Raw genomic sequence first — 21,803 nt, 5'->3', positions numbered from 1 at the left:
TATTGCTTCTGCTAATGACATGGTCCATAGCAATGGTCTGTTCTACAGAAATGAATAATAGACTGGAGAATACCAAAACTGACCAATCAGAATCTAGTATTCAAATGAGCTGTGTAATAATATATTATAATACTAATACACACTATCTGACAAGAGGGCGGCACGGTGGTGTAGTGGTTAGCACTGTCGCCTCACAGGAAGAAGGTTCTGGGTTTGAGCCCAGTGGCCGAAGGGGGCCTTTCTGTGTAGAGTTTGCATGTTCTCCCTGTGTCCGCATGGGTTTCCTCCGGGTGCTCCGGTTTCCCCGACAGTCCAAAGACATGCAGGTTAGGCTAATTGGTGGCTCTAAATTGACCGTAGGTGTGACTGTATGTGTGTGAATGGTTGTTTGTCTCTATGTGTCCCATAGTCAGCTGGAGTAGGCTCCAGCTTGCCCACGACCCTGCACAGGATGAGTGGTTATGGATAACGGATGGACTATTTGACATTATTTTCAAATGTTCTTTTCCGTGAGCTTCATACAGCATGTTGAGACAAAAATGAGACCAAAAAAGTTATCTTTCCACATAATTTATTTAATAAATTTTTGGGAAATTATTCTTGAATCCATCATTTTGTTGCAACACTTTTCATACCCCAACATGTGTTGATAAATAAGTAAAAAATACATTGCTATTACTTTAATAAATACGTAATAAATACATTGGTTAAGTCTATACAATTACAAAACAACGCACATGAAGGCATCTTAAACTACAGAAATACTGTATTGTTACAGTCCCTGATGAAAAAAAAACAAGACTGGTCTTGTCTGGAAAAAAAACCCAAAACAAAACAAAGAAATAATTTAAAAAAAACATTGCTTTACATTTGTTGTGTAAATTATAATAAAGGGAGTTTTTTTCTTTTTACCAAAAGGCTGTCAAGATCCAAGCCATTTATATAAAATAGGCACACTAGATCATAATGCTTTGGTTAAATGCTACATATCTCCCAGTCGAGGTAAAGTGCATTTCTTAGTGAGTACATATAATAGCTATCATTTCAGGTTTGTCACATTGCTGGTTGAGTCGCCTGTAAATTATCTTCTTTGTGTCAACTGATTGTTTGGAATGGGCACGGACACAAGCTCTGCTTACGTCAGTAGCACGAAGATGGCACCTGATGCCTTTGACCAAAGTCTGTGATAATATCTGCTGTTAGCAAAGCAAGCGAGTGGAAGACACAATGGTAGAAAGTACATAAACACAATAAAAAAAAACAAATACATAGCTTTAGTCTGCAAGTGTGTATCAAAATAAATTTCCTATAGCCAGTAAGTAAAGTAAATAAATAAACAACATTATTAAGAATTGTCATTAGGTCATATTAAAGAATCTTTGGAAAAGATCATGATTTCTAAAAACGTCCTTTAAAAAAGTAATTTTAAAAAATTACTCGGAAACAGACATGCGAGCGAAAACAGTGAGGCGTTTGCTGGCTGCATTTTCAAAGGTGGGGGATTCAGAGCCACTGGAGCTTCCTGTGCTGCTGTAGCTGTCATGGTCTGAGAGGGAGTCTTCAGAGGCGAAGCGCTGCATGCTGGCATGGCTGAAACCAAAGGGACTGCTTCGGTTCTCCTTCCCGACACACTTGCTTACCAACGGCTCAAAGTTTGTTCCTTGGCCCCACACACAGTGTGAGGACTTTGGAGGCTCTGCTAGCAGAAGGCTGGTATGGACATCGCTCTCACCTCTGATCTGTGGGAATGGAAACATGTCACGGCTTGTGTCGTTGAATGCAGGGGACAAGATGTCAGCTGGTGGAGGAGAAACTGACGGTGCACGACTGAAGCCCATGGATTCGCTGGGTACTGGGGGGGAAATACTGCGAGAGGCGAGGAAACCAGCAAAGCTTACACTTTGGCGAAGAACTCGTGCTTGCTGGCTGGCAGGTGTTTGGGTCTGCTGGTTGAATGCTGGAGTAGAGAAAACTTTCTCCTCATGGATAAAGTGGCAGCGGCTTCCGTAGGGACAGTATCCAAAGTTGTAGAATGTACGACAGGCCTCCGTTTTGTACTTCGGATGACGGTAAAGGCCTCGGAGCTCACTCTCACCATGTGCAAACTGACACTTGTTACCATATTTGCAGCTGCCATTCTCTTGGAAACTTCGACACAGCTCAGTCTTATAGCGGTTTGAAGGTTGAGGAGCTAAAGGTGGAAATCCAGGTGGAGGTGGAAGTTCAAGAGACTTCATCTTGTTGTTGGGGACGTTGGGGAAATAGTTGTCAGTCAGACTCATGGATCGGTCCGACCTGAACGGATACTGCGGTTTCTTCGGCACATTCTCACTCCATATGTCGAATGACCAGCCGAACGAGTCCTCACTGAGTTTCTCAGAACTGAGGCTCTTCGGCGAGAAGCAGGAAGACAGTTGACGGGACACTGTCGGTTTGGGGTGTCGCTGAGGAAAATCATCATTCAGGCCAATCTGAAGTATATTCTGGAGAGAAAAGATAAAAGCAACTTGAATAAAACGGTTTTCAGCTCAACACAAGCAACATCAGCAAACCTGCCACGTAGGTCAAGTGAGAGCTAATCTAAACAACAGAGCATGAGGACAACACCTCAGTCTGAGCTTACACTGCGACTCGGCAGGAAAGAAGAGAAAAGTTGAAAAAGAACTCCAGATGAGTAACTTACGCGAAACTGTTCGTTGAATATGTCCGACATACTTCTGTGTAGAGTCGTCAGAGTTGGTGTGAGAGTGTTATGGAGCACTGCAGGCTGTGTGTCTGTGTGACGTGTGAGAGTCTGAGCTCTGTATTTATGGTCTCACCACTGGGTGGGTTACTTCACCCTCCTTCCTCTGTGTGTGTGTGACGTGTGTGCGTGTGTGTGTGTGTGTGTGAGAGAGAGAAAGAGATCAAGTGACTGTGTGTATACATTTAGAAGCAGGAAAACGTTTCAGTTTCGCTGAACGTTTTAATAACCTGAAAGCTCCTGAGTGTGCTCGTGTGTGTGTTTACCGTAAGCTGTAATCATGTGTGTATTGAGAAACTTCTCCAGTATAAGATCAACATATAACACGATCCAAAAACGAATCTAGATTATTTTTTCAAGTCACCCTGCACTGTTAAACCGACCAAGCAAACCATTTCTACGTTTCCTTCACATATTGTCAAACCTTATAATGATCTTACACACACACACACCAGTATCTTGTCAAGACTATTGTTTTCAAAATGAATTAGACTTCCCCCCAATAAATGATTTTGTTTGATTCATTATATAATAATAATAATAATACATGTGTATCCAATACATTTCTGCACAGTTAGTTTTTCTAGAAGTTTCTCTTATGCTGTAGAGTGTTGTGTAATCCATATGACCTACACCCAGGTGAGGAAATACTATTGGTTCCAGTAAACCAGTCAGGAGAGGCTGGGTTCAGATGCCACCGACATACAGATTATGCAATCATGTCTTTTAAATTAATTCATGAAGAATAAATGGGTAATGAGCTTCATGGATTAGAATTTTAGGAATAAAAAAAAAAAGAGAGAGAAAATAACGTCGGCTTCCCTGCATCGGTCAGAACTACATCAGGAGGTTGTTTTCTGTTTAAAAATTAAAATCTCTCTCTCTCTGTTTATATATATATATATATATATATATATATATATATATATATATATATATATATAAAAAATTTTGCAGATACTGTATAAACAAAATTAATGTACGGGCCCCAGGGAGGTCCCTGGGGGCACAATATTCACCCACCCCCTCCCTCAATGCCTTTCACGGTATATTTATCAACACAAACTCTTGACAGATCTTCACTAAACTTGGCACGTAGGTACCCATACAGGAGATAGCCATAATTTGGCAGAACTCAGAAATTCTATATTTGGGCCCCAGGGGGTCCACGGTGGGTTCCTGGGTGGTGGATGTTTGGATTTTTGTTTGTCTTGGGTTAACATCATTCCTTGACAGATCTTCACCAAATTTGACATGGAAGTCTGGGGGGCAACGCAGAATTTTGCAAAACCCAGGCAACGCCAGGTAACCTGCTAGTGTGTGTGTGTGTGTGTATACACACACACACACACACACACACACAGGACCAGCAGGAATGGCTGAAATGCCCTTGAGCAAGGCACCTAACTCCCAACTGCTCCCCAGGCTGCTCTGGGTATGATGTACATCACTCTGGATAAGAGTGTCTCCTAAATGCCTGTAATGTAATGTTTATATGTATGTATGTGTATATATATATATATATATATATATATATATATATATATATGTATGTGTGTGTGTGTATGTGTATGTATGTATGTATATATATATATATATATATATATATATATATATATATACACACATGTATGTGTGTGTGTGTGTGTGTATGTATGTATATATATATATATATATATATATATATATATATATATATATATATATACACACACACACATATATATATATATATATATATATATATATATATATATATAAAAACAAACATTGATCCTGTTGCTTTCTGACCAGCAGTAAACTGGCGAGAAGGTGAAATGTGATTATGTAATACACTGTGTTTTGCCTTTCTTCAGTACTCTATTCTCATTTCTTTCAAACTAGCAGAGTCATCATTGCACCTAGATGGGCAGATGAGTCATTGTACTTGCATGGATCGATGAACCATTCTTATAGAAAATGAATTGTAAACAAAAATTCCCTGATTACACCACGATGGTCAGACTGTACATTTTCATACATGTGATTGAGCGATTTACGGCTCTGACAACCAATCCCTGCCAGGAAACCTGAACTGCTGCAAGCAATCTACCCCCCCCCCCCCCCCCCCCCGTCTCGTGTTCAGTTATTAATAGCTCCCTTTCCTTGATTTTTTTTTATCTATATGTAAAGCATTTAGAAAAATTTCCCTGTGTCATTTGGACAGCTTTCGGCTCCTGGTTTCTTTTTTCTTTCTTTGGGAGCTGTCTCAAGAGGATGGAAACTCACCCTCATGACTCACCAAAAGCTGTGTTTGAGTGTGAGTGTGTGTGTGTGTGTGTGTGTGTGTGGATAACTTTCAGAAAAAAATATAATAATAAATAAAACAACAAAAGCATTAACAACATAAGGCAATATCATTGTACGGGACATTAATGTCCTGCTTATTGTTGAACACAAAGTTTGTTTCAGGAAAGGAGTTATTTTTGCTGTTTCTGTCAACATAGATGGCATACAGTAGATATATTTCTATATATTTACTTGCGTTTAAAATTTGTGGTTTGATTTTATGTCGTATTAGACACGATCTCCTTGCTGACGCTCATTTTATGTCATTTGACACAGCAGTGCTCGCCTCAGGAAAAACAGCTGAAACTGCACCATCAAACCAGGACATTAGAACAGGTCCAACCTGAGATGTTTGTTTATTTGTTTGTTTAATAATTTTGTTTCCATTAACATGAAATAATTTCACAGCTGGCATTTGGAATAATGATCTCCTGTTCTGTAACCTGTTCCTCAACCTTCGAATCCTTCTTTCCTTTCTGCTTCAGCTGCCTTCTGAGACTTTCATAAGTTACAGCACGAGAAATTTCTTCAGCAGGTTAGCATCAGAATCGCTTCGGATTCCACACGGAATGTGATATAAACAAATTTAATTTCTTTCAGGGTGGCCTCCATTTTCCTCCATTCCATTTCCATCCCTCTGTTTCATTCTTTCCAGTTCAACAACTCTGAACAATGATTTTTTTTATTCACTTAAAAAAGTAACCAAACTGGTTTAAAAATAATAATAATAATAATAATTTTTACAGTGTAGTGTAGAATCCTCATGATGGACCTGACTGTGAAGTGCAAAGCAGACACATGGTCAAATTCACCATTCATATGACTTCACTCTCACACTTTTAACAGATTTGCGATTTTTGCAGCTGTGTTACCTCCGACTCAGTTTCGCAGGAATGAGCCGGTGCCAGCTCAGGGATACTGTGTACAGTATGTCGAACACTGAGCTGTCATGTTATCCTCTGCCTTCAGGATGACCTCAGAAACATATCTCAGGCCTGACTCAGCAGTTGTGACTGCTGTTCTTGGGCTGTAGCCCATATTTACAAATTCTGCAAGAGGGAAAGTACCTGTCTTTCCTGAGCCACATATAACTCACACCGTATCACTGTGCCATCATTTTGTGATTGGAAGTTTATTTTTAATTGATTGATAAAAACATCCTGAAGGCAGAGGATAACGCGACAGCTCAGTGTTCGACATACTGTACACAGTCGCTGCTTGTAAAATATTGAAAAATGTGCTGTTTATTTATTGGAAATGCGAGTGCCAAATACACCAGGTCTTTTTGCAGTCACTGAGCTTTAACTTTTATTACGTCAGAGTTACTCAACTGAAGGTTTGTTCCTCTCAACTTTTCACTCAGGTCATTTTGAAGCATTTTTGTGGTAGGACATCATTTTTTGACAAGTCAAGCTTTATGTCCTCTATAGCTTCCTCTCCTGGGGCGGCACGGTGGTGTAGTGGTTAGCGCTGTCACCTCACAGCAAGAAGGTCCGGGTTCGAGCCCCATGGCTGGCGAGGGCCTTTTTGTGCGGAGTTTTCATGTTCTCCCCGTGCCCGCGTGGGTTTCCTCCGGGTGCTCCGGTTTCCCCCACAGTCCAAAGACATGCAGGTTAGGTTAACTGGTGGCTCTAAATTGACCGTAGGTGTGAATGTGAGTGTGAATGGTTGTCTGTGTCTATGCCCTGTGATGACCTGGCGACTTGTCCAGGGTGTACCCCGCCTTTCGCCCGTAGTCAGCTGGGATAGGCTCCAGCTTGCCTGCGACCCTGTAGAACAGGAAAAAGCGGCTAGAGATAATGAGAATGAGCTTCCTCTCCTTGTGACACAACCATCAGGGCTGGAGGACTCAAGTCCAGACTCAAGACGTTTTTTTTTTTTTTTCTGACGGTCGTGGACTTGTTGGTATTTACACTCGGATTTGTGTCAGTCTTGGCCATTGGTCTCACCAAATATCCTACCTGGCCTTGACTACCTTTAAAAGCATACACATATATCAGTGAGCTTGATCAGAAAACATGCATTGGTTGAATTAATTCAAAGTCCAGCTCGAATGGGAATCTCCAATCATATGCCTGCCAAAACTCAATGTCTCTCTCATTTGGACTCAGCCTTGACTCGGTCTCAACTTGTCTTGGACTTGACATTGGACTTGGACTTGTAAACCACATTAAGGTCCAATTTCATCTTTAGGACAAAAATATCATCCGTAATAAACCTAATATCAAGAGGTGAGGACACGAAGTGAGACGTGTCTTCACTGAATGTACAGTGGAAATAATAAGTCTACACACCCCATTGAAATGATCGGTTTTTCTGATGTAAAAAAATGAGACCACGATAAATAATTTCAAAACTTTTCCCACCTTTAATGTGACCTATAACCTGTACAATTCAATTGAAAAACAAACAAACAAATCTGTTTGGGGGAAAAACATAATAAATAAAAAACATACAATAAGCTGGTTGCATAAGTATGCACACCCTTAAACTAATACTTTGTTGAAGCACCTTTTGATTTAATTCCAGCATTCAGTCTTTTGGGGTCGGAGTCTATCAGCCTGCCACGTCTAGACTTGGCAATATTTGCCCACTCTTCCTTGCAAAAGCGCTCCAAATCTGTCAGATTGCGAGGGCGTCTCTTGTGCACAGCCCTCTTCAGGTCACCCCACAGATTTTCAGTTGGATTTATGTCTGGGCTCTGGCTGGGCCATTCCAAAACTTTTTTGGGGTCATTGTCGTGCTGAAAGATGAAATTCATCTTCATCTTCAGCTTTCTAGCAGACACCTGAAGGTTTTGGGCCAAAATTGACTGGTATTTAGAACTCTTCATAATTCCCTCCACCTTGACTAAAGCCCCTGTTCCAGCTGAAGAAAAACAACCCCAAAACATGATGCTGCCACCACCATGCTTCACCGTGGGTATGGGGTTCTTTTGGTGATGCGCAGTGTTGTTTTTGTGCCAAACATACCTTTTGGAATTGTGGCCAAAAAGTTCAACCTTGGTTTCATCAGACCATAACACATTTTCCCACATGTTTTTGGGAGAGTTGATGTATTTTTAGCCGGGCCTGGATGTTTTTCTTTGACCCTACCTCATAGTCCAGACATATGGAGAATACGGGAGATTGTTGTCACATGTAGTGACAACAGTACTTGCCAGAAATTCCTGCAGCTCCTTCAGTGTTGCTGCAGACCTCTTGGCAGCCTCCCTGACCAGTTTTCGTCTTGTCTTTTCATCAAGTTTGGAGGGACGTCCAGTTCTTGGTCATGTCACTGTTGTCCCATATTTTCTCCACTTCTTGATGACTGTCTTCACTGTGCTCCATGGTATATCTAATGCCATGGAAATGTTTTTGTCCCCTTCTCCTGACTGATACCTTTCAACAATGAGATCCCTTTGATGCTTTGTAAGCTCTCTGTGAACGCTGGCTTTTGCTGGAGGATGCGACGGAGTAAATGTCTGAACTTTATTTGGGGTTAATCAGAGTCATTTTAATTGATAGCAGGTGTGTACCCAAAAAGACTGAATGCTGGAATTAAATCAAAAGGTGCTTCAACAAAGTATTAGTTTAAGGGTGTGCATACTTATGCAACCAGCTTATCATACATTTTTTATTTTTTTGTTTTCCGCCTAACAGATTTGTTTGTTTTTCAATTGAATTGTACAGGTCATAGGTCACATTAAAGGTGGGAAAAGTTTTGGAATTATTTATCGCGGTCTCATTTTTTTTACATCAGAAAAACCCATCATTTTAATGGGGTGTGTAGACTTTTTAGATCCACTGTACATATTTCTGAGACTCTTCAGAAAACACTCAGAAGACTTTATCAAATGGTTCAGAAACTCTGTTCCTCCGAGGATCTGCGAAGCAAAGTCAGGTGTTTTTTTTGTTTTGTTTTGTTTAGTGGTGAAAATCACAACTCACCATTCCCCAAGTTGCATTCGATTTGTCCACGTCACTGGAAAGATTAAGAATGACAACTTGGTGACTAATTTCTTTCACAGTCTTGCAAATTAGCAGTTGTGTTTCACTGCAGCTTTTTCTTTACACAATTGTCTTCCACTTGTTCCAGTCATTGGAAGCTTCTTCAGCAGCTCTCTGCTCGGGTTGGATTCTGCCTCATATGAAAGTTGTTTTTTATCAAATTCCTTGCCAAATAAATACATACAAATTCATCCTTCTAAAAAAAAGAAAGCCTAGGAGTCAGGGTCCTGCCGTAAACACGATGAGAGAGTTCTTCATGTGCTCGTTCTTGTCCCAAGTTGTGTAAAATCACTCTTGTATCTGGTTCAAAGGATTTGCACACATCACCTTTTGTCCGTGGGAAACTTTGGGCCCAGGCCTCACAGACAAGTGCAGTATTGGAGTCAAGGCTGGGTGCAGAATCTGCCAGGCACGAGCGAGATACTCTGTCTCTCTTTCTATCTACATCTCTGTCACACACACACACACACTGGGGATACAAACCTCTTTATTCATGTCTCATTACCACATTTACACTACCGTTCAAAAGTTTGGGGTCACTTTGAAATGTCCTTATTTTTGAAAGAAAAGCACTGTTCTTTTCAATGAAGATCACTTTAAACTAATCAGAAATGCACTCTATACATTGCTAATGTGCTAAATGACTATTCTAGCTGCAAATGTCTGGTTTTTGGTGTATAGAGGCCCATTTCCAGCAACTCTCACTCCAGTGTTCTAATGGTACAATGTGTTTGCTCATTGCCTCAGAAGGCTAATGGATGATTAGAAAACCCTTGTACAATCATGTTAGCACAGCTGAAAACAGTTGAGCTCTTTAGAGAAGCTATAAAACTGACCTTCCTTTGAGCAGATTGAGTTTCTGGAGCATCACATTTGTGGGGTCGATTAAATGCTCAAAATGGCCAGAAAAATGTCTTGACTAGATTTTCTATTCATTTTACAACTTATGGTGGTAAATAAAAGTGTGACTTTTCATGGAAAACACAAAATTGTCTGGGTGACCCCAAACTTTTGAACGGTAGTGTATGTACAGTATATCCCAGAATTAAGTTCTGAGAATACACACATTGGCAACGTTCTGACACACATCAAAACAAATGCTGACCTCTTCAATCAGATTAAGTGACTTTCCCCAAAGTGTGTGTTTATTATCTTGTGCGTGTCTCATGAATATTCAGAGTAGTTCTCTGAACAAGCGAAAATGTCATGTGATTAATTTTAAGTACTAATTATAGTCATCTAGTTCCCAGTAAACCACAATGATCAGTGTTTAACTCAGGGCCTGTCAACAGGAATGCAGTTCAGGGCCAGAGGTGAGGACATATGCTAAATAAAATCATGCTCTCATTCATTTTGGATGGATGCCAGGTCTTAGTAAAGGAACAGTCAACCCTCGAGCAAACAATCATGCTGTATTAATAATGATAAATAATGTAAAGTACTTTTATGACAGTTCCACTGAACATGAGTTAAACACTTACTTGATATCTGAGGTGGATAAAATACACAGGAATCATCAAGATAAAGATTTGTAAAGAGTTTGTTGACATCTTCATGAAGATAATTACAGTATAAATACTGTGCAAACCAATATTTTTGTATTATTAGTCATTAAAATAATCAGCTGTGCTGTTCAGTGTGTGTCTGTGTTATGATGTGATGATAACGACACATCAGCAACGATTTGGATCTGATATATTTGGAAGTGAAACATTTCTAATCCAGATGAGTCGTTTCCTTGAATTTTCATCAGTGCTGCACGCAACACCCTTTCTTGTATTTTTCTTCTGAATGCAGGAAGTGAGTTGATGGGAGGTATTTAAGGGGGCGGGGAGGGGGGGGAACACAGAAAAGAATGAGGAGGGCAGGAAAGGGGGGGGAGCCCAAGACATTTTGTACTTTAACAACATGTTCTGCAATTTTGAGTTTGTCCCTCTCGATAGCTAAACAGACCGATGAAGGAGGACTCAGGGATGTGAAAGCGTTCAAGGGAGATGGGAAAACATCTGTAACTAAGTTATTGCATAAGCAGAATGCGGTGCGGTGCAGTGAATGATTAGATGGAGATAAATCAGGAGTGGGGTTAAAGAAAGAGAGTAAAAGAGGGAGAAAGAGAGAGAGACTGAGGTTCAGGAGGATAAGAGTGTTGTGGGAATGTGGTGTGCGTCACAACTGGCCTCATGTTTCCATTGATGTGTATTTGTTATCTTGGGTCTATTCGGGCCGTCAACATTCTTGTGCTCTCTGATAACACTACTCCGACAAAACTCATTCGCTCCTTTTCATGGAAAAGTATGCACTTAATGTATGAGCCAAAGCTGAAACACATCGAGACGTTCTCTAATGATGATGCTTCGACACATGTTGTGAGTTTTAAATTTACATGGACTGAAATGTGGATTGGGGGAAAAGGGAAACTAAAAAAAACCCAGATATGGCAGTGCAACTGAGGACAAGTATGGACAATGCTCATATTGCTTCGACTTGATTTTCTAATATTTCACAATACACTCCTCCACTCAGCTTAGCAGCTTCTTTCCTGTCTTTTTTTTTTTAAGAAGTTTCCTCTTTTCTCAAGTGGTGCATCTCCTCCCAGGAAAAACTGCTGATGCCGACCACTCTCGCACGTACTCTCTGTATTTGGCACCAGCCCTCTGTTGACACTCGGCACAAAAAGAAGTAAAAACCGCATACGTGTGGAACCATTGCAACACGCCATGTGGACATACAGAGACAGAGTGAGAAAACACACAGGCAGGCAGAGGGACAAAAACACACCCAAATACAAATGTATTGGTTATATTGCGAATAAAGATGAAGAAGTTTTGTCTGAAATGTATTTTATTGTTTATTTTAACTTTGAGCATGAACGTTAAAGATGCCAACCGCTGCACCAAGATGTGTCTTGTTGAGAGCAAACACTTCTGATTCCTGTTGATGCTTCTCTCCAGTTGCTGTAAATAAATTTGTGACTCCTGACAAAGGAACAGAGTAAACACTGTGAGGAACAGTGACATGTGAGAGAAACAAATCAAACTTCCCCTGTGTAACCAGTTCACCATGACTCAGATCAGAGGCAGGCACGTGTAATCTATTATCCATCGTGTGACCGCTTGAAGCTTCTCTCTGAAGGACAGAGCTTTGCAGAGTTTGCAGAGTTTGTACAGAATGTCCCAGTGCCCTTTTCTTTTACTCTTTGTTCTTGCTTCACTCTCCTGCTTTTATGTGGTCTCGGTGTAGAGCTGCCAAATTTATTACCAATCTCAAGTGACATACTTTTGTGTCAAAAAAAAAAAAAGGCCGAGGTCAGCAGATAGTTCCATGTGGGCTTCTCTGCACTGGGTCTTTCACAAGTTTTCACGGCCCATCAGCTAACCACTGGTTAAATATGCACTTAATCACACCCAGCTGCTGACTTTAACTTTTACATTTTAGGTCTGGGACACGTGATGTTATCTACACTGATAGAATGCTGCCTTTTAGACCTGGTATGTTATTGGTAGAATGTTGATAGCACAAGTACAACTCTATCTCTTGTCATATTTACAAGAATTGGCATTGGAATGGTAACAACGTTCATCTTTTTTTCTCTCAAGGAAGTATTCTAAATTTGTAAACATGAGAATATGTTGTGTTACAGACCAAGCAAGTCGGAGGTACAAAAGGAAAAAAAAGCCTCTTTGTCATCTTGCTGGCAAAAACTGGTTTGGAATAAAGAACAGGATTTTTGCTTCTGCTTTTCTCTTGGCTATAGAAACTGACCTATTTTTAAGGAATTCCTGTACATTTTAGGGTGTTTTACAAAGGTACTGTTTCCTCTTTGATTCTGAATACATTACATTTATATTTTATTAAACATGCTGTTTAATTCCACGCACTGAATTTGAGCAATTTGTCAAAAAAGCCCAGTCAGTGAGTAGCCTACATCTGTTATCTGTTCATACTTTTAATATAATTAATGTGCACTTCATCAGCCAGTCAGTTGACACCTGGAATAAAAAACTGGATGTTAAAGAAGCCATTAAGTCTTTTTTCAGTTCATTTCATGGCAGCTGCTCGAGTTGGGGATTAACTTTAAACCTGAAGCTTCAATCTTTTACCTGTCTTTCACTGAAATACCTTCAGGAACTGGTTTCTCGTTTTTTAGAGTTATGATGGATGCGTGGACACCATCCACCATCTCCCAATAACACTGGGGTCATGATGGGAATACACTCTGTTAGGGATGCCAGTCCATCGCAGGGCACTGTACACGTACACAAACACATCAACATACATTTACACTTACAGTAGGCATATCAGGTGAAAATTCAAATTCAGTACAAATTGCTTGAAAGTGCTCTCATTGAATTCATAACTGAATGCAGAACAACATACTTTTTACAGAATTAAAATATGCTTATCCATTCTTGAGATATTACAAATCAAAGATTTAAAAAATGGCTTAATTTTTCAAAAACTGCTGTAATATTCTGTATGAGGATCACATGGTCCAAAATGGGCCTCATTAACCAATGAGATCAATTTTTTTTTTCTTAATAACTTTTCTATTTTTCAAGATATTTACATGGAAATTGGCAGGAACATACCGGTATATGGTTGGATACTGAATACAAAGTTTGAAAAATTAGTCAAAACAAATAATGCAAATTAGTATTTAATTTGCATTAATTATGCTAATTAGGCACAACCATTAAATTGGTACACTCAATAAAAAAGTAATAAAAGATTATTTCTAATCCCCTCTTTGTGTTCTGTATGCCTTTTGTATTTCTCAAAAGTAGGGCCTACTAGTGTTTATATGAAAGAATATAAATTATTTTTGATTAATATTCACAGCTTTCAAGGTGAACCTTGAAAAAACTGCGTGATTGAAATATCCAATAAATATCCATCCATCCATCCATCCATTATCCATAACTGCTTATCCTGTGCAGGGTCATGGGCAAGCTGGAGCCTATCCCAGCTGACTATGGGTGAGAGGCGGGGTACACCCTGGACATGTCACCAGATCATCGCAAGGCTGGCACATAGAGACAAACAACCATTCACACTCACATTCACACCTACGGTCAATTTAGAGCCACCAATTAGCCTAACTTGCATGTCTTTGGACTGTGGGGGAAACTGGAGCACCTGGAGGAAACCCATGCAGACACGGGGAGAACATGCAAACTCCGCACAGAAAGGCTCCCATCGGCTGCTGGGCTTGAACCCAGAACCTTCTTGCTGTGAGGCGACAGTGCTAACCACTACAACACCGTGCTGCCCATCCAATAAACAATTCCTATTAACGGAACTGAAATTGACACTCACGTTTCTGACTTGTTTTTTAAAATCTCATTCTGACCACTAAGATCTCAATATTTTTCATCAAAATAACTCCAGTTATATTCTAAACTAGTTATTTATTTACATGAATCAATTTGATTTGAAAAAATAAGTAGGTAAAGCTATGAAAACTCATTTCAGAGTCTCCCGTGAATTGTAACATTAAAACTAGCAGATGGAACATTTTGCTGAATACTTCATCAGAAACAGTGAGAGCGAGAGAACATACCTATAAAAGTTATCTGGTTGATATTCATGAGTAATCCAGTTGGAAACCGATCAGAAGAGAGAGAGAGAGAGAGAGAGCATGACTGCTTTCCCGTAACTCCAAAAGAAAAGCACCGGCAGTTTTCCAACATCACGCAAGCAGAGAGTTTACTCTGTTGTACCAACTTCAACCTGCCATTACTCCCAAAGTACTGAACAGATCTTCACCAGATACATTTCTTTGGAAAGCAGAGATTATAAGCTTTTTAATAATAGTATTGACAGTAGAACATATTCAATAGTGAAGCAATGACAGATTTGGAAACTTAGATGAGCATCTGCATGAAGAATTTTCACACCACGGCCAGCGAGCGTAACTCGAGCTCAGGATCAAACCAGGCATCTGGAACTGTGACATGGAAACACTGTCAAACATTTTTCCTTTTTGAGGCAAATGTGTAGCTTGTCAGGGCAAGACTATTTCACAAGTGTGTCTTTAACGTCGTCTTGCTGTGCTGCTCTTCTCATTTGTTCATCAGTTTTGTTCAATAAAGTTTTTTGCTGTTTGAAGTGATTCTTACACAAAACTGTTTCTTTGTAAGAATACATCGGCTTCTTGACACGGTGTTACTCTTTGTATGTTTAGCAACATGAAAAAAGATTGAAATAAAGATTTGAATTTTCCAGCTTTCCAGGGATCTGCTTGCTCATATGAACCCTGCTGTCAGACAACATGGTTTGTGAATTGTTGAAATAACTGAGTTTTATGGCTGTAAACAAGGTTCACTTTGACTCTGAAACCTGCTTTGATTGGACTGACTCAGAATTTCTCAGAGTTTGGGTCTGGGTGTGTCTTCCATTGCATAAGGAGGCCTGACAGGTCGTTAATCCACCTTTGCATCACTGTGACAGCTACTGGTAACAGGTCCAGCCAGTTTCTGTAAAAGGCTCTTGATTAAACATCCCACTTTGTCCCTGTGACACATGTCTCGTATCTAAACCACATGTGACCAGGCGGATTTAGTTGGTGGTTATTTTAAAAAAAAATCACCTAGTTTCCATTTGGCAATAACCAGGTTTTGTTGAACATGTGACTTATTTACTGTAGTGATAACAGTACATCAGTATTAACAGGGCATTTTTTTTTCTGTGTGGTTTTGTGTGTGTGTGGTCTGACCCTGCTTAGACCCATGTTTCCATCGACTCAGTACCTTTATTTACTGTCATGAAAAGTGCCTGATGTTTAAATTTCATTCAGGTCAAAGTCACAAACACAAGAGTGACACTCACGAAAAGATCAAATCGCTTCACAACATTATATTTCGTGAAGTAGTGTGTATGTTCATCGTCTCTGACTGATTAGTGTTACACTCAGACCTGATTGTATTCTTTATATTCAGTATGTGTGTGTGTGTGTGTGTGTGTGTGTGTGTGTGTGTGTGTGTGTGTGTGTGTGAGTGAGTGAGTGAGTGAGTGGAATTTTCTTACCTGCTAAAAGAGATACAAGATATGCTGAACATTCACTTCAGTTCGAACTCATATGATGAGCCTCTTCTCATGTTCTCAGCAGAACATGTTAACATGTTGATTCTTGTTAATGAGGAGGGAAGTGATGATTTGGTCTTTTGCTCAAAAATAAGTCAATAGCAATAATTATGGAGCTGTGCCTTGTTTTATATCAAAGCAAAGCGTAATTTTGGATTATTTATTTATTTATGCGAAAGTGGATTTCAATAAAGTAGCTAAAGATTCAGAATGATGAAGGTCTTCGTATCATGCAACCTGGAAATATGTATATAAATATATACAGTACCAGCTAAAAGTTTGTACACCCCTACTCTACTCACTGATAGGTGTTTCTGTATTGTGACTATTCTCTACACTGTAGAACAAAACTGAACACATCAAAACTATGAATGAAATAATTTGTTTAACATTTTAGATACTGGGCGGCACGGTGGTGTAGTGGTTAGCGCTGTCGCCTCACAGCAAGAAGGTCCTGGGTTCGAGCCCCGGGGCCGGCGAGGGCCTTTCTGTGTGGAGTTTGCATGTTCTCCCCGTGTCCGCGTGGGTTTCCTCCGGGTGCTCCGGTTTCCCCCACAGTCCAAAGACATGCAGGTTAGGTTAACTGGTGACTCTAAATTGACCGTAGGTGTGAATGTGAGTGTGAATGGTTGTCTGTGTCTATGTGTCAGCCCTGTGATGACCTGGCGACTTGTCCAGGGTGTACCCCGCCTTTCGCCCGTAGTCAGCTGGGATAGGCTCCAGCTTGCCTGCGACCCTGTAGAAGGATAAAGCGGCTAGAGATAATGAGATGAGATGAATGAGATTTTAGATACTTCAAAGTATCCAGTGTTTACCTTGATGATGCTTTGTACACGATTAACATTATCTTAACCAGCTTAATGAGGTAGTCACCTGGAACGCTTTTCAATTAGCAAGTGTGCCTCGTCAAAAGGTAATGAGTGGACGAGTTTCTTACCTTCTTAATGTGTTTGAGATCAAACAGTAAATAGTAAGTAATAACAATACAGTAAATAGCCCTATTCCACAACTGTAGTAATCCATCGTAACAGTGGGGGGGGTCAAGTGTCAGTGGTGTAGGCAGGTTGAACTGTCAGGCAACATCTGATAAGTTTCACCCATGTCTGATGACTGCAAATTTACTTTGGTGTGTTTTCTGTGTTCTTTTAGGGTGAATCTGGTGATCAGAGAGAGAGAGAGAGAGAGAGAGAGAGAGACAGAGAGAGCTGAGCAACCCAACGCCGTGTGTATGGGTGTGTGTGTGTGTGTGTGTGTATGAGAGAGAGAGAGAGAGAGAGAGAGAGAAAACAAACAAAACTAAACTCACTGAAAAGTGAAATCAAAGTAAAAATAAAATGCACCTGGAATTGTCAAGCCTGTCTTCCAGTTCCTAGTTCTACAGTAGAACCTGTGAGTGTTACATCCACATTATGTCAAGAAGCGCTCAAATAAGTAAAGAGAAACGACATCCATCATTACTTTAAGACATGAAGTGAGTTTTAATTTTTGAAAATAAAGGAAAAACATTGAATTAGAAGGTGTGTCCAAACTTTTGACGAATACTAGGTTAGAGAAGCAGCTTTGGGACCGGTTCGATACCCTGGACCAACAGGAATGGCTGAAGTGCCCTTGAGCAAGGCACCTAATCCCCAACTGCTCCCCAGGCTGCTCTGGGTATGTTGTACATTGCTCTGGATAAGAATGTCTGCTAAATGCCTGTAATGTCATATATATATATATATGAGACCCCACATTTTGAACAACAGACAGTGAGGCATGAGTGGAGGCACCTCACCACAACAATCTCGAGTCTCAAGACCATGGACAATGTTTTGGGTGCAGCAGCAGGTGCCCAAGATTTCACAATAAATAGTGAGAAAGAATCAGAAGAGAATCAGATGAGGCAGTGTGACTCACTCTGAATTATCTCTACACTGCCCAGAGTCTGGCCAGAGCCTTGTTTCCTAAAGCCATCATAATTACTGTAACGTGGTCCTGCAGGAGATTTCATGCTCTCTACATTAAGCATTTTGAAGCTATTCCTGATGTAGTCACGATTTTAGTCTCACGGCTCACGACAGTACGAAGAACCCAATGCCATCAGATTTCATATGAATGGTGTAATCTTGGGATGTTAAACATAGAGTCTGCTATTTGGAATGGGGCTGATCAAGGTTCTAATCCATCCAACCCCCCACATGAGTCACAAACTCAGTTCCTGACGGCACACGTCGAAAACACTGAGCAAATGTTGGGGTTTCACAAAAACAGGGGGAAAACATATGCAATCACAACTTTTTTATTGGGAATAATTTTGCTATCTACTCAAACTTTACTCCTCCTTCCCCAAATCAGGTTTGCATCTGATATATCTGTTTGTACCAGATAAACAATCACAGTTTAACACTTACAGTGGGGCAAAAAAGTATTTAGTCAGCCACCAATTGTGCAAGTTCTCCCACTTAAAAAGATGAGAGAGGCCTGTAATTTTCATCATAGGTACACTTCAACTATGAGAGACAGAATGGGGGGAAAGAATCCAGGAAATCACATTGTAGGATTTTTAATTAATTAATTGGTAAATTCCTCGGTAAAATAAGTATTTGGTCACCTACAAACAAGCAAGATTTCTGGCTCTCATAGACCTGTAACTTCTTCTTTAAGAGGCTCCTCTGTCCTCCACTCGTTACCTGTATTAATGGCACCTGTTTGAACTCGTTATCAGTATAAAAGACACCTGTCCACAACCTCAAACAGTCACACTCCAAACTCCACTATGGCCAAGACCAAAGAGCTGTCAAAGGACACCAGAAACAAAATTGTAGACCTGCACCAGTCTGGGAAGACTGAATCTGCAATAGGTAAGCAGCTTGGTGTGAAGAAATCAACTGTGGGAGCAATTATTAGAAAATGGAAGACATACAAGACCACTGATAATCTCCCTCGATCTGGGGCTCCATGCAAGATCTCACCCCGTGGGGTCAAAATGATCACACGAATGGTGAGCAAAAATCCCAGAACCACACGGGGGGACCTAGTGAAAGACCTGCAGAGAGCTGGGACCAAAGTAACAAAGGCTACCATCAGTAACACACTACGCCGCCAGGGACTCAAATCCTGCAGTGCCAGATGTGTCCCCCTGCTTAAGCCAGTACATGTCCAGGCCTGTCTGAAGTTTGCTAGAGAGCATTTGGATGATCCAGAAGAGGATTGGGAGAATGTCATATGGTCAGATGAAACCAAAATAGAACTTTTTGGTAAAACTCAACTTGTCGTGTTTGGAGGAGAAAGAATGCTGAATTGCATCCAAAGAACACCATACCTACTGTGAAGCATGGGGGTGGAAACATCATGCTTTTGGGCTGTTTTTCTGCAAAGGGACCAGGACGACTGATCCGTGTAAAGGAAAGAATGAATGGGGCCATGTATCGTGAGATTTTGAGTGAAAACCTCCTTCCATCAGCAAGGGCATTGAAGATGAAACGTGGCTGGGTCTTTCAGCATGACAATGATCCCAAACACACCGCCCGGGCAACGAAGGAGTGGCTTCGTAAGAAGCATTTCAAGGTCCTGGAGTGGCCTAGCCAGTCTCCAGATCTCAACCCCACAGAAAATCTTTGGAGGGAGTTGAAAGTCCGTGTTGCCCAGTGACAGCCCCAAAACATCACTACTCTAGAGGAGATCTGCATGGAGGAATGGGCCAAAATACCAGCAACAGTGTGTGAAAACCTTGTGAAGACTGACAGAAAACGTTTGACCTCTGTCATTGCCAACAAAGGGTATATAACAAAGTATTGAGATGAACTTTTGTTATTGACCAAATACTTATTTTCCACCATAATTTGCAAATAAATTCTTTAAAAATCAGACAATGTGATTTTCTGGATTTTTTTTTTCTCATTTTGTCTCATAGTTGAGGTATAACTATGATGAAAATTACAGGCCTCTCCCATCTTTTTAAGTGGGAGAACTTGCACAATTGGTGACTGACTAAATACTTTTTTGCCCCACTGTATACAGTACTATAACAGCGAAGCCAGTCCCTTTTGTTCACATTTAATACAATTTATTTTGTGAAAATGAGTGAAAAAGAATTCTGACAAATATTTTTGATTGCTTCATATTTAATTAAAGATCGACAGATTTAATCCCAGTTCATTTTCTGATCATTAATCGGATTCTGAGATCTCTCTCTCTATATATATATATTTCATCTCATCTCATTATCTCTAGCCGCTTTATCCTTCTACAGGGTCGCAGGCAAGCTGGAGCCTATCCCAGCTGACTACGGGCAAAAGGCGAGGTACACCCTGGACAAGTCGCCAGGTCATCACAGGGCTGACACATAGACACAGACAACCATTCACATTCACACCTACGGTCAATTTAGAGTCACCAGTTAACCTAACCTGCATGTCTTTGGACTGTGGGGGAAACCGGAGCACCCGGAGGAAACCCACGCAGACACGGGGAGAACATGCAAACTCCGCACAGAAAGGCCCTCGCCGGCCCAGGGGCTCGAACCCAGGACCTTCTTGCTGTGAGGTGACAGCGCTAACCACTACACCACCGTGCCGCCCCCCCCATATATATATATATATATATATATATATATATATACACAAAAAAAATATATGTGTGTGTGTTTGAAAAGGATTCATGACTATTTGACTTCTTAGGTCAACATGCTTCTGAATTCTGAAGTCTCCACCCAAACTTTTTCACTGCTTGGAATGCAGCAGAGGTTTTATCACCACATGTTCCTCATTTCTGCAGGGAATTTCTTGGACTGCCCATCATCTGGAATTCCTTTTCATTTGTCAGTGAAATATAACTCACAGGCTGTCAGTGAGCAGATGCAAAAGGAATTCTGTTTATCCAAACACAAAGTACTTTAATAACCAGCTCCTAAACTATTTGGTGAAAACCTGTCAACAATAATGTATCTCAGTGAGAAATGGGCAGTCTTTGATCATAAATAAATTAATTAAAAAATAAAATTGCATGGTTTAAACCAAAATCCCTAATATCTAATTCTTATACACTTTATATGAAATAGGTGCTTGATATAATGTGCCTAATTTGGAGGATGTTATGTATAGCCGTGGGCTATCTACCCATTTATTATCATATTATTCCACTATTCCGTCAGGGTTGCGGGGGAAGCTGGAGACAATCCCAGAGGACGTCAGGCAAGAGGCAGGGTTCAACCTGAGCAGGTTGAACTCAGAACCTTCTTGCTGTGAAGATTCTGTGGAATGGTGCTATTTCCTGGAAAACAACTTCCATGGACATTGGAGTTCCATGAAAGTAAATAATTACTTGAGATAATATACAGTAGTTTCACTTTCCTGACTCCTCCAACAGAACCTCTGAAACAAAATCTCCCTCGCAAACTTGAGTCATTTGATCCTGGATCCTTCTACTGCATTAGAATTTGCTCCCAATTGTTTTTTTTTCTTTCTTTTCGGAAAACGGAACTAATTACTATCCTGTCAGGTCGGCACTGTACGAACGGTGATTCCAGGCCACGCTTCCAGACGCCGATCCCCAGAACACTCTGCAGCATACAGATGTGGCCATCCCAGCAACCTTCACAACAACCATCACAAAGTCTCTCGGCTTCACCAGATTGCTAATCATGCTCACCTGTTTCAGACCACAGACACATTCACCCACAG

The 21,803-nt window shown here is 40.6% G+C and overlaps 1 protein-coding gene and 2 long non-coding RNA genes across 3 annotated transcripts; 1 reads left to right on the top strand and 2 right to left on the bottom strand.

The window, feature by feature from the left end:
* Window positions 1–554: 554 nt before the first annotated feature.
* zgc:162730 (uncharacterized protein LOC564559 homolog) lies at window positions 555–2,793 on the bottom strand. Its single transcript, XM_060943232.1, has 2 exons — window positions 2,684–2,793; window positions 555–2,483 (listed from the first exon to the last, which is right to left on the bottom strand). The coding sequence occupies exons 1-2, from the start codon at window positions 2,711–2,713 to the stop codon at window positions 1,434–1,436; spliced, it is 1,080 nt and encodes a 359-aa protein (XP_060799215.1). The 5' UTR covers window positions 2,714–2,793; the 3' UTR covers window positions 555–1,433.
* Window positions 2,794–11,893: 9,100 nt separating this feature from the next.
* Window positions 11,894–15,326, bottom strand: LOC132900136 (uncharacterized). The gene is made up of 3 exons (XR_009656757.1): window positions 14,621–15,326; window positions 13,161–13,306; window positions 11,894–12,035 (listed from the first exon to the last, which is right to left on the bottom strand). It is a non-coding gene; the product is annotated as an uncharacterized LOC132900136 (long non-coding RNA).
* Window positions 12,500–17,491, top strand: LOC132900137 (uncharacterized). Its single transcript, XR_009656758.1, has 3 exons — window positions 12,500–12,548; window positions 12,701–12,866; window positions 17,293–17,491. It is a non-coding gene; the product is annotated as an uncharacterized LOC132900137 (long non-coding RNA).
* Window positions 17,492–21,803: the final 4,312 nt, after the last annotated feature.

This window comes from Neoarius graeffei, chromosome 16 (genome assembly GCF_027579695.1).
Source record: "Neoarius graeffei isolate fNeoGra1 chromosome 16, fNeoGra1.pri, whole genome shotgun sequence".
Classification (NCBI taxonomy): domain Eukaryota; kingdom Metazoa; phylum Chordata; class Actinopteri; order Siluriformes; family Ariidae; genus Neoarius; species Neoarius graeffei.
Note: the sequence above shows the minus strand (reverse complement) of the source record. Positions and strands in the feature narration are given on the sequence as shown.

Coding starts and splice junctions, on each gene's coding strand:
- zgc:162730 (XM_060943232.1), bottom strand. CDS start 2,713: ATGTCGGACATATTCAACGAACAGTTTCGC. Junction 2,484..2,683: donor TATTCAACGAACAGTTTCGC/GTAAGTTACTCA, acceptor TTTTCTCTCCAG/AATATACTTCAGATTGGCCT.